Source organism: Macrosteles quadrilineatus, unplaced genomic scaffold (assembly GCF_028750875.1).
Source record: "Macrosteles quadrilineatus isolate MER2022 unplaced genomic scaffold, UCM_ALF_1.0 Scaffold_2__2_contigs__length_208266976, whole genome shotgun sequence".
Classification (NCBI taxonomy): Eukaryota; Metazoa; Arthropoda; class Insecta; order Hemiptera; family Cicadellidae; genus Macrosteles; species Macrosteles quadrilineatus.
In genome coordinates, this window is record NW_026542595.1 from 189,645,691 (window position 1) to 189,658,645 (window position 12,955).

The 12,955-nt window shown below is 34.5% G+C and overlaps 1 protein-coding gene across 7 annotated transcripts in view; it reads right to left on the reverse strand.

The window, feature by feature from the left end:
* The window catches only part of LOC128984367 (kinesin light chain-like), a 153,717-nt gene that overhangs the window by 20,269 nt on the left and 120,493 nt on the right, over window positions 1–12,955 (reverse strand). For all 7 annotated transcript variants that reach the window (XM_054403683.1, XM_054403677.1, XM_054403679.1 and 4 more), the window contains 5 exons: window positions 11,931–12,101; window positions 11,185–11,389; window positions 5,960–6,069; window positions 3,736–3,852; window positions 2,016–2,153 (listed from right to left, as the gene is read on the reverse strand). In XM_054403683.1, coding sequence (XP_054259658.1) covers window positions 2,016–2,153; window positions 3,736–3,852; window positions 5,960–6,069; window positions 11,185–11,389; window positions 11,931–12,101 — 741 coding nt within the window. The remainder of the gene's footprint in view (window positions 1–2,015; window positions 2,154–3,735; window positions 3,853–5,959; window positions 6,070–11,184; window positions 11,390–11,930; window positions 12,102–12,955) is intronic.

A 12,955-nucleotide genomic window follows, 5' to 3' on the forward strand; every position in this document is an offset into this window, starting at 1 on the left:
GTCTCGTCCTTCTCTGTTATCAGCTCGGTGGTCAGCTGTTCCAGATGCGATAATACTGTTGAAGAGGGAGTGGGACTTGAACTGTAGTTTATCATTGAGGATGTATTCCTTGTGTTCTTCGTTTATGTTCATTTTATATATTTCATATTCCTCAAGTGTGTCCAACTTATTACCTTTCCCGTAAAAATGTAAAACTTCCAAGCCGGTCATAATATCACTCATTGAGTGATTACAATCTACAAGGTGTTGAGCAAACGCAGACTTTTGTTTGAGGTGTTTAGGATCTGGTCGGTGTTCTTTATATCGTGTTTGGAAGGCACGGCCTGTTTGCCCTATGTATTTACTTGGGCAATCCGGACAAGATATCCTATACACGCCGGTTTTATCTATTTTATCTATTTTTTTTAGATTTAACCATAAAGAAGACTGTCGACAGATTCGATTATAGCATATACAGGAAACCAACCACTTCTGTACAAACAATCCACAACACCTCATACCACCCATATTCTCAAAAAATGTCAGCATTTAATTCATTGGTCCATAGGATGTTAACAGTTCCATTAAACGCAGCAAACTATGAAATCTAATACAAGACTATCAAACATATAGCTACAGTCAATGGTTATAAAAGCGGTTTAGTAGATAGGCTAATCACAAAACATAAAAACAAACAAGGTGTGAAGATTGACAGCTCAGAGAAGAAAAAATATGTCTGCGTGGAATACAATCACACTATCCAACACGCATTAAAGAAAGAACTCGCTAAACAAGGCATTGAACTAGCTTTCAGAACTACAAACCGTACTAGAAACGTGTTGACTAATAAAATTGAGATAGGTGACAAAATAGATAAAACCGGCGTGTATAGGATATCTTGTCCGGATTGCCCAAGTAAATACATAGGGCAAACAGGCCGTGCCTTCCAAACACGATATAAAGAACACCGACCAGATCCTAAACACCTCAAACTAAAGTCAGCGTTTGCTCAACACCTTGTAGATTGTAATCACTCAATGAGTGATATTATGAGCGGCTTGGAAGTTTTACATTTTTGCGGGAAAGGTAATAAGTTGGACACACTTGAGGAATATGAAATATATAAAATGAACATAAACGAAGAACACAAGGAATACATCCTCAATGATGATAAACTACAGTTCAAGTCCCACTCCCTCTTCAACAGTATTATCGCATCTGGAACAGCTGACCACCTAGCTGATAACAGAGAAGGACGAGACGAAGTTACATAACCAGTGTCCAGTCTACCTACAACCGCTGCCGTGCCGCGTCATGATAGCGCTATCGTGTTTTTTCGTGTTTAAATGTTCCGTGTCCCGTGTTGTATTTTATGTTTAAATTGTTTGATGTTTTTGACGTAAAGCTCCGACGATGTTGCAATGCAACGAAACATGTCAGCTTTGATCAACATTAGTTGAATTAAGACACAATTTTGGACTACTGACGGAGGTAAGCCTATATAAGTCAAAAATTAATAATCAGCAATTTGGCAGTTTTAAATAAACATACCAATATGTGTGTGTGTGTGGTTAGGGAGAGTAATAGAAATGGATTTATTTAATGAAATAGGATAAATAATGCTATCACTGAGACTGAAGTGTCACCTATACCCTGGTAATAGATTACTGAGATAGCACGATAAATTACTGTTATTTTAGTTACGTAATCTTAACTGTTTAAGCGAGCAAATTAAATAACTATACCGCTTATCACGTATTCCTAAACAGCGGGCATCATAAAAATAATAGAAGGTACTACTATTGTTTTGTGATATCCGCGGTTTTTGGGTTTTGATTACTGAGAATACTAATTGTTGAAATGTTGTTTGAACTGTTAGAAAAAGCAAGAGAAATTACGCTTAAGATACTTTATCTTTACATCCCTGCACAAATCAGAACATATTAAATCCAGTTGAGGTTTTTAAAAAAGCAGCTCTGTCATTTATTGTTTCCGTGGCTTGTCAGTTGTCAGACAAAGTTACGAGTTTTGCTCACCTCGTCTCCCTCGTACTGACTCATAGACTCGAGACTCTCACGAGAGCCCAGTCGAGGTCCTCGGTTGCCAGAACTGCGTCTCGCGTCCCCGCTCCCGAGGATCTGACTCACCTTCGCCTGCTTCACTATATCCAGGCCCTAGACATACACGGAAAACTACAGCACTGTTCCCTTTCTGACTGAAAATGTTTCAGCAAACACTCATTCATAGTTTAATTTGCTTCTTAGATTAAAGGCTAATGCAAAATAAATATATTGTGTCACCTTTTACCATTAGAATTCTTTAAAACAGTTGTTCCAACGTTTATATTTCAAGAATCAGGTTGCCTTATTGTACTACTTGTACTGTTTTAGGTAATGAGACTACGAGGTAACCATCTTGAAACTATCACCTTGGATGAACTATACAAATTGACTACATCAAAAGGAAACACAACCTAAGCATTTTGTACTCATTTTGTAAGTCTCACACCATCTATCTATACAGTGTGGCAAAAAAGTCCCGAGACAGTCAAGTATTAAAAAAATACTAGCGATGGAGCTTCACAACTTGGATCAGAGTTACTGGACATAAAACCCATAATAAAACATGATTGAGTGTTACGCTACCTCCTCAGGGAGACGGCTCTCTGGGAGTCAGAAGAAAAATCCTTAATGTAAACTGTTGATATGCACATTAAATTGACATGACGTGCATTCAGAAAAAAAATAGTGTAATATTTTAAGTGTAAAATTATATTTATAATAAGGTATTTTTTCAAGTGTTGTGCATATCAGCCTATGCTTATAGCATTTAAGACTTTCTTCCGACTCCTTGTGGGCTGTCCCTCTTAGGAGGTAGCGTATCACTGAATAATGTGTTAAAACGATTTTCATGCCCAGTAACTTTGTGCCAAGTTTTGTAGCACTGTAATTATAATTTTTTTTTTTTTTTATAAAACCGCTTTTTATAAACTTTTAGGCATTATTAAGCATTATTCAAGGATGGTTTGTGTGAAGTTTGGTGCAGATCCGTCAATAGGGCTCCGCCCCAGTGGCTCTGGAGTTTCCCATGTTAACCTTATGAGTACTCATATTTAAATGGAATTAAAGAATCTTAACAGCTGGTGCAGCTAAACAATTTGATTCTGTGATGTTCAATAGCATTAAAAAGTTAATAGGTTTACCAACAGGGTGCAGCACTATATATTTTTTTAATTTATGAGAACAGCTAATTTGGAACCAAAAGGCGAGTTAGCGTAGCGAACGAGCTAACCTGAAGGCAAGTGAGCGCAGCGAACGAGCTCCAACCTAAAGGTGAGTGAGCGTAGCGAACGAACTTCAACCAGGACGTGATTGAGCCATGCGAACGAGCTCATCTTGAAAATGAACGAGAATGTGACATAAAACCACAATAGGACAGGACGACGTCTGTCGGGCCAGCTAGTAGATTAATAAAGAACAAAATTTCCTTTAACTAGGTTATTCTTTCTATTTTACCCTTCTAGTTTCTGATCCTATCACGATGCTCACAACAGAACCTACACCATACACAGTTTTGACAGCACTCACACAACCTCATTGTCTAAACAATCCAATGGGGGGCCTATTTATAAAAAAAATCTTTTACTCAGTGTTTACACACTTCCAGAACTTTCCTAACCTGCTAGGTCTGGCCGAAGGTAATTAACCTTGCTACCCTCCATACACTGATAACCTCTAGACTGAAAACTAAACTAACCTCTTTCCTAGAGCGCAAGGCACAGTCCTCCAGAGTCTCGGCAGCTTCGTATTTACCCTGTCGTCTGTAGAGAGCTCCAAGGTTCTTCAGTGTTGTGGTCACTGTAGGGGAGTCAACCTGTGGACGATCACTCGTAAATTATATTCATTCTATAGTTTTTTCCTAGGATGCTTAATAGTTAAGCATCCTATAGTTATCCTATAGTTATAGTCCTAGGATGCCAGGAGTGTTAATATCCTGTACACTACCCCAGGATAGTTTTTCACATTACTTCAGGTTAGACCTAAAGTAAAGTAAAGTATAAAATTTATTGGTGATCTGGCAGGTTTTGAACCTGGGAACTGAAATACCAAAGTCGTGTGCTATATTACTAGACCAGCTCGACTAGACATAAAAAAATCATGTCAATCATTTATTTATTGCAAACCAAACAATGTTTGTATTTTTTAGGAAATTTCTCAAAGACTGCTATATGTACGGACTACATTGAAAACACCTCCTGAAGACAGCTATTGGTAAATTAATCCAAACCTAAACTAGGAGGAGGCTGCCACACTGCAAGTAGACTGTTGAATTTTGATCTTTGAGAATTGAACTGGTGTTAATACTGGCACACGTTTTGGATGGATTATTGCAACATAATCTCAAGCCGGGTTTACCCGATGCCAGTAGGTAGCACAATTACCTTGCCAACTGCCCTCACAATTTGCCTGAAAATCAGTTGTCTCCGACAATCCCACACTCATGGGGGAACAATTGGCAAAGATTCACCAAAGCACCAATTTCAGCATTGCGATTTCAGCAAAGACCTCACCAACTGGCATTGTGTAAGTCAGGTTTAAACGTTGGTCAATATTTCAATCTTTCAGAAGCTTTGAAAAAAGCTAATGAACTATCAATAAATACTTCATTTAGAAATATAAAATTGTGATAAAAAAAAATATATATTATAAAGGCTTTCTGGTAGAAAACACAGGAACTGTTATGAAATACTAACTCAAAGTCTCAAAATAATAGAAAGAAAACTAATGCTTACACAATAGAATGATGAAAGACATTTGTTCAAAACATATTTCCTTTCCCTATCCTAACCTTTACCCTACTTGGAAGATGAGGCAGGCTTTAGGGTGAAAACATAGTGGAGCGGCAAGGCTCTAGTGTAGCGGAAAGCATAGCTAAGCGGGTTTAAGATCATACATGTAGGTGCGCCAAAACATAGTGGAGCGGGGAGCGTAGTGGGTACTCGCGCCAACACGCTAGCCTCTCCGCTCTGAAATTCTACACAGATTTCTTTACCTCGAGGGTTTGGTCGAAGGCCGAGCCTCACTGGTCAAACCAACTATTAAATGTAGTTTTATTTTGTCAGTTCGTGAATATCGTCCTGTTTGGAACAAGGAATAATTTAATTACAATGCATGAATCGATATGGTGTAATTACTCTTTTCAAAATACAGTTTTCCCATTAAGTGTCATATTTAATATACAATTTATCCGGTAAACAGTTTTTTCTTTTTTTATACAATGATTAAAAGCTTCTATAAATATATCTTACAATTTTTATTATTTAAAATTTTTAGGAAGTTGTTCAATGAGTGGCCACTTTGCTGTTTTTTACTATTTTCACCATTCATTCATTTACAAAATCAGTACGTATTACCCTCATGATATATAAATAAGTTTTAAAGTATATTCAAAAGTACTGTACTTCAGCCTCTTGGACTCACTACTGTTGCTGCTTCATATATGCATGAGCAGCTCCATCGGGGGTACAAAAACGCTCAGCTAGCTCTCCTCTCCACTATGTTTTCACCCTTAGATGCTACACTTGACCAACTGGCATTGTATAAACCCAGTTTTAAGGATTTATGATGAACGTGCCAACATTATAACCAAGCTAAACTGAAATGACAACCTATTGCAAACAATCAACAGCTTATGGCAAACAAACTTATGCAGTTTAGCTCAACCAGTGTGCCTTATAAATATCAGAACACATTAAATGCCAGTGTGCCTTATTTACAGCTTATGGCTTAGAAGATGGCATACATCTGTCATGTCCCACCATTGAAGTATCAAAAACTAAGGGGGGCTTAGGTACATTTTGACAGTAGCTTGCTCTGAGAAACATTCATTCAAGGATGTTATATTTGAAAAGTCAACAAGAGCTAGTCCATACGGATAGATGTCTTCAGTCAATGGTCTACTATAACTATGTATAAGTTACCTTGGCTGCCTTGTGCCATCCGCCGTACTCCCCGTAAGGTGCGTTCTCCTTGTTGCGGTGTTTGTTCTCCTCTCTCTCCTCGGCCACTTGCCAGATCGGCTTGTTGTCTCCTGTAACACGTCGGGACGCGTCAACGCTTGCACAACCGACTCTGACACTCAGTGGCAACCATTCAATATCTTTAGTAACTACAGTACTTAATTGTTCACTTTAAAGCTATATTTAAAAAAGCTAAATGGCTCCATTAGGATTTCTTGTGAAAAGGGATGAGTTAAGCTTAAACGAATTATTAGTTAAAAAAATATCTTTGAGAGTGATGGAGTAGGTACATGTTTAATTTATAAAACACATTCAAATCTGATCCGTTGGTTTAAAATGTATTAACTATTCTTGAGGTTAAGTTTTGATGTTATGTGTTCTTGAATATTGGTTACTATTGTGTTTGAAAATTTATGATTCAATCAAAGTAGGCATGAGAAAAGTAGAAAGTGTACTTGCCTACGCCACTTTTCATTCGAGTTTGAAAAAAAATAGTCTTCAATAACTTAAATTTAGTTTAAGTGTGCGATAAACTTTACAAAATAAAATAAGAAAGTAACTGGCCTAATTTGTCAAGATGTTACAATTGTACTTTGTTGTAGCCCTTAGAAAAAAGATCATGTTTACCATGTCATAAAATAAAATGTTTCTAAAGTATATTTATATAATCATGTGAAGTTATTGGAGGTGTATTCGAAAAGGGAAGAAATTCAACTAAACAAGTAAAAACTACCATTCACAATCACAACATAAATAACAGAAATTAAATTAAACCAAAACACAAAAACGGTAAATTATAAATCAAACTTTTGCCACTGAATGTTTCTCCAGAGTCAAAAGTTGCACAATATTTTCTAGTCCAAAATAAAAGAGTCTTAAATAATAAACAAACACATGCATACAAAGTAAAAACAAAAGTATATTAGGAAATAATATACCTACCCCACCAAATCAATATGTAAACTAGATAAAATTACAGGGTTGTTTTAACAAGAAACAATGACACTACAAACAATAAGCTTACAATTTGGAAAATGGCGTATCAAATGTTTTCACTCTATACATTTATTTCAAATTGATTTTAAACTTTATGAAAAGAATAATGAAATAAAAGGTTTGACATTGAAAATTTCCAATATGAAATTAAATGATCATGATATCTCTTGCTTATTATTTTTTTACCAAACTTTGTTCATTAGTTTAGGTCCTACCATGTTTTTCTGGGGTAGACTCAACTTTTAACATAACATGAAAATTCGGAACCAGCAAAATAAACAAATTTACAACTGGAAAATACATTTTTAATTAGTAGCATTCTGTGTAAAATATTTAACTCATAACAAAATAAGGTATGCCTATCTAATATGTTAAAAATACTTTCCAACCTTTATGTGTTGCTTATTTTCTCTTTGATAAAAACATAACCATAACAAATTTTAATTGCTAAAATTATGTGAAACCAAATCAAATAGATTTCAAAACCAATTCAAGGGTACATTTTAAGTAATGAAAAATAAAATAAATAGTTTAATTATTTGCCTTACATGATTTAAATAAACAAAACAAAACTCTGAAGTAAAACTGTCACAACAATATAAATAGGTATCTGAAAATATTATTCATACATCATTTACAATAGAAAACTGGTCAAATCTATTTAAATTATGATTGTATCTTTACATCTTTATTAGTCAAAAGACTAGTTAATTATTTTGAAGAGTAAATATCCTCAGTTTGAAAATTTTGAATGCAATTGAAAGTATTAACTTAACACTGGACTATAGGAGAAAAACAACACAAATTAAAGTGGTAACTATTTAATAAGGCAAATAGAGGCTTAAGTACTTGCCTGGGCAAAACAGGCACAAGCAAGCAAATAAATGCAGCAAACAGTACATTGAGAATAATTGACATCACTATGAAAGAAAGAATTTCAACTTTACTGTGTTATTAAGAGTAAAATGTAATTTAATTCAAGGAAATGCATGAAACTATGTTGGCAACAAATAATGAAGTAATAGCGGACTTGAGGTTTCAACTATATTAAACTCGTAAATAAGAATGAGAAAAAATCATGAACTATCTTAACAGTTCTTAAAGGGGCTACGTTTAAAAAATGACCAATAAATATTTTATCTTTAAACTTTTACATAAAACAAGGCATTTGTATTAAGCAATAAAATTTCATAACCCAAAAATCAATAAGTAAAATATTTAAATTTTCTGCTGAAATTCTTCCTCTCGTAAACTGACAAGACTACAAATTGCCAAACTAAATATAAACATTAATACACAACGTTATAAACAAAGCGACAACAAGTACACATAAAGTGTAGGTAGTTACAGTTCACAAATAAACAAGCCTAGGAACAAAAAATAGTAAACTGAGCTAAACAAATACAAAACGCAAATGATAAGTTACACTACAAAAATAGCCAACTTTCTCGTTTTTCAAATAAAAAAATATATACATAGTAACACAGTTTGGTGGAAATAGTGAAATAGTCTACCCAAAGAAAAGTCTTTGGCATTGATCACTTTTTGTTTATCACAAGACCAGGAAAAAAAGGTCTACTAAAATACCGGGTTGTAACAAAGTAAATTTTGTAAAAAAATTTGTGTTCTTATGCTTTCAGTAACAGAATAATTTTGTATATGTGGCCTACCCAAAACATTAAATCATGATAAAACATATTTTCAAGTACAATAATATTTGATTGATAAACATTTTTAACTTGTGAGAACATAAAAAAATTGTAATCGGAAAATCCTAGAAAAAGATTTACTTTGTATGGAGTTAACTTACTACAGGTAGCTTTCAAAATATAAAAATATTAAATACATCTTCTACAATAATAAATACACTCTAAATGACTAAAATTGCAATGCCCAAAAAGCGAGTGAACCCTAACCTTAACACAACCAACATCACAAACCATCATGGTTTCTCTTGTATATCATAACGAAAAGAGGGATATAGTTGGAACTAAACAACTCAAGTCTCATAGAAACAGGGGTTTCAAAGTATAAACAAGAATGAGGTATCAATTTACACACTATGTATTACATTATTGAAATCCATTCTAAGATGTTGTGTTGATAAATTTAAAAACAAAAATAAAGAAATGCAGGTTTTAACTTAAAAGAAAAATGTATTTTACTATTTTAAATTTGATTTTTTACACTATAAAACCCCCGATAATATAGTTAATAGAAGGCATATTACTCTTTTATTTCATAAATAAATAAAAAACTTGGAGATACAACCAATTAAATGAAAATTAACTATTAATTTTAAGTATATAACTACACCCGTGATGTAATACAAATAAAAATAAGAATCTTTCATTAGACTAAATCACAACAATAACAGTATACAACCTTAGTCATAAACAAATTTATATAATTTTATAAAAACCATATTGGAACACTATGTTCAGTAAAAGATTTAAAAATTTGAGATGACGAGATTACTTTATTTTACACTTAAATTGTTTTAAATGAAAATGGAATGGTTCCAATCACATTCTGTAAAATAATTTTTGTACTGATAAACTAGATTCTAAAACAAGTAAAATCAATTCAGGGTGTCCACAAAACGACTCCTCAAAATTCCCGTATTTTCTTGCTAGTACTTAAAAATTCCCCAAAGACACCCTGACGTTCTTCACATTATGAAAAACACAAATAAAAAAAAAACCCCTTACAAAAATATCCTAAACAAAACAAGATTCTACAAAACAAACAAAACAATAAACTAAAAAAAAAACATCAAGCCACAAAATTACAGTTTCATTGCAGTCACTTCACAACAGCAGACATCACAAGTTATTTGGTGGTGGTAGGATGAGATTCTAGAAGATTGTCCTTGTACTTTAAGTTCTTACTTTAATACTCTGAGGATGGAATGTAAATTTGCCCAAATATCTTATAAGTCTAATGTCTCATAGTGTTATGTATTTTAGTTAAAAATGTAATTACATTGATTTTGGATTTGGAAATAGTTTTTCTTTTTTCATATATCTGCAAAACACTTTCACCAAAGAAATTATCTGGATATGATTTTATTCATCACTCAATAAAAAAAAATGTAGATACTGTAAAATCCCGCAATTTTGGCACCTGATGATGTGGCAGTCCAGTTTTATCGACAGGCTGGCAAAGGATACATACTTAAATTAAACCTCCCCACTGTTTTTACAGCTCTGCGAGCGAGCCTGTGACAATATATAGAACTCAACAGAGTTAATAGTTACAGAGTCCTGCCTCTGTCACTTGGACCTAGTACTACTTGCGGACATTGAGGTCTGTGAGTCAAGCAATGTTTAATGAAACGACCGACTGGTCAGTCAGTCAGTCACCACCATATCCACGAGAATTTAATGTCAGGCAAGTCATGCACTTTCCTAAACAAGTTGAATTTATGTGTTTCAAAGTTGTGATAGTGTATATAGTATTTATGGATGTGGAATAAAAGGGAAGTGCACTCTACAGTAGGAGTAGACTCCCAATTAAATACAAGTGAACTAACCAGTATTGCAAAATAAAAAACAGTTGCTGTTGTTTATTTTACTGACCATTGATGAGTCACATCCTTCCCAACAGCGCAATAGGTTTGAACAGTTAAATTTTGTGTGTGTGTTTTTATTTTGTTTACTAGGCCTTTTCATATGTTCTCAAATAATAATGGTTAAAACAATTAAGTGTGCAGAACCAGGTTAAAAGGTATGTACACTTAGTTTAAAATTCTTTCTTATTACCTAAACCTGTATTAAATCTGAACAATACATTGAGGTCAATGCTGTTATTTCCTACAAATTTTAGATTAGGTTTGAGTTACCCACAATTATTTCAATCATCCATGATCATTCACTCATTATCGTGAATTAATCGGGGGTCTACTGCATTATGTTTCAGATTCAAATTTTATTAAAAGTTTCCTAAAAACAAAAACCCGAAAAAATTACCAGTCCAGGTAAATTAATTCTAAAATTTCCAAGAAGTCAAAAGTTTTGCAGACATATTAAAAAAGAAAAGCACCAACTGAATTGTAATACAATTTGTCCGTGAGAAAAAACAGCTTTATATCAACCGTAGGACAACAGAGCATTATTATTCTAGACTCCAAGCACCGTCACATTCCACCCTCCACATTGCAGGCTACAGGACAGTGGTGGTCCACTTACCGTCGATAGTGCCGAACTCCCGCTCGTGCGCCCGTGTCAGGATCTGCTTGTAAAGTATCTCTGCCTCTTTGTACTTCCCCTGCTTGAGGTAGCATGAGGCGAGGTTGTTCTTCGTCTTGGCCACATTCGGGTCGTCCGGCCCCAGTTTGGACTCGTAGATTTCTAACGCTCTCTGGTAGTACCGCTCCACTTCCTCGTATTTTCCCTGCGGAAGTCGTTTCGATTTTAGTAATGAATAGTTTGCAGTTTGCAAACATTAGTCTCACGTATTGAGGGTTCTTACAATTTATCTGTTTCATTACATTTTGCTGTGTTCAGTACTCACTACTCAGTAGTTGGCCAAACCAACTAAACAATTGCTTGATAATTTAAAAGTGTGGTTATTTACAAAATATTATGAATATGAAAAATACAGAATTAATAACTGGTGGTGATGATTTTGAATACTAGTTATTATCCAACTGATGAACAAATTGTGCATAATGTAGTACAACAGTATGAACTGAAGATAAAAGAAAATAAGATGACTACATTTATTAATTACATAATATTAATAAGAATAAATCAATAAATTATCATTTTTCAAATAGACTAGTTAATCCATCCAGAACCTCAATCCCGTGGTAGGATATGATGGGAACTACTGTACCTGAGGATTACTTTATGGAGGATCTTAAAGGACTGTTGAAGTATATGCATGATGACTTTGAAATGGTATACAAGCTGCTTATCTTAATGTCACTTGCCTGGTTTTGGCAGAGCAGTGCGAGGTTGTTCAGTTGTTTGGCCACATCTGGATGATCCTTGCCCAACACCTTCTCCCTGATCTCCAACGCTCTCTTGCACAGTGGTTCTGCCTCCTTGTACTTGCCCCGCTTTCCATACAGCACCGCCAGGTTGTTCAAGGTAGCTGCCACCTGCCCCACCACACATGTAAGTTTACAACTTTAGTAGACAATGTGAATTCATTGTAAAAGCCCATGGAAAGCCAGTATGTTAAGATAACAGAGTGCCAACTGAAGGTTTGAAGATCAACATTAAGAATCTCTATCAATAGTTGTTTTAGGTGTATAGAAATCTTAGCAGTTAACATCTTTGCATTGAAAGAGGGAAGAGTATCAATTCCCAGCATCTCTTCAATCATTTGAGGCATTTAAACTGCTTTCCCTCAAAAGTGTTTGTGATTTTGAATAAATAAATTCTACTAGCACACTCGAAAAAAGAAGAAAATACATTGGTTGTGTTTCTAAAACTCACCAATATTCACAAATTTTTAACAAGAGTTAGATGGAAATTCTAAAAAAAATAGAGAAAAGTAACAATGTCACAACCAATTTATTGTGAATCGCAAATACCCCACCTATCACATGAACTTTTAATAAGAAGGATGACTTCTCATGAGATGCACACTAGACTCGACAGAGACTGGATTTGAACCCTCGATCCACTGTGTTGTATCATGGCAAAAAAGATAAGTATTAGATCGCCCGACCTTTGAATACACCTCATCTAATGGTCTACTAGAGTGTAATAACGAGGTAGCAAAACATGTCAGGTGTGGGTTCCAGCCACTATTATTCAGTTATTTTACTAATAGTAGGTTAATTTTGGTTAGTTAGGCCTAGGCCTACATTTGATGACTGATATATCAGGCTTTGGGGTTCAAAAACTAAGCAGTGGGGAAATATATTTAAACTTAAGCTGTATCCAGGAAAGTACAGTTATGTTTGGGTTTTATGTCTGGGATTTAAGATTTAAGTGTATCCATGTT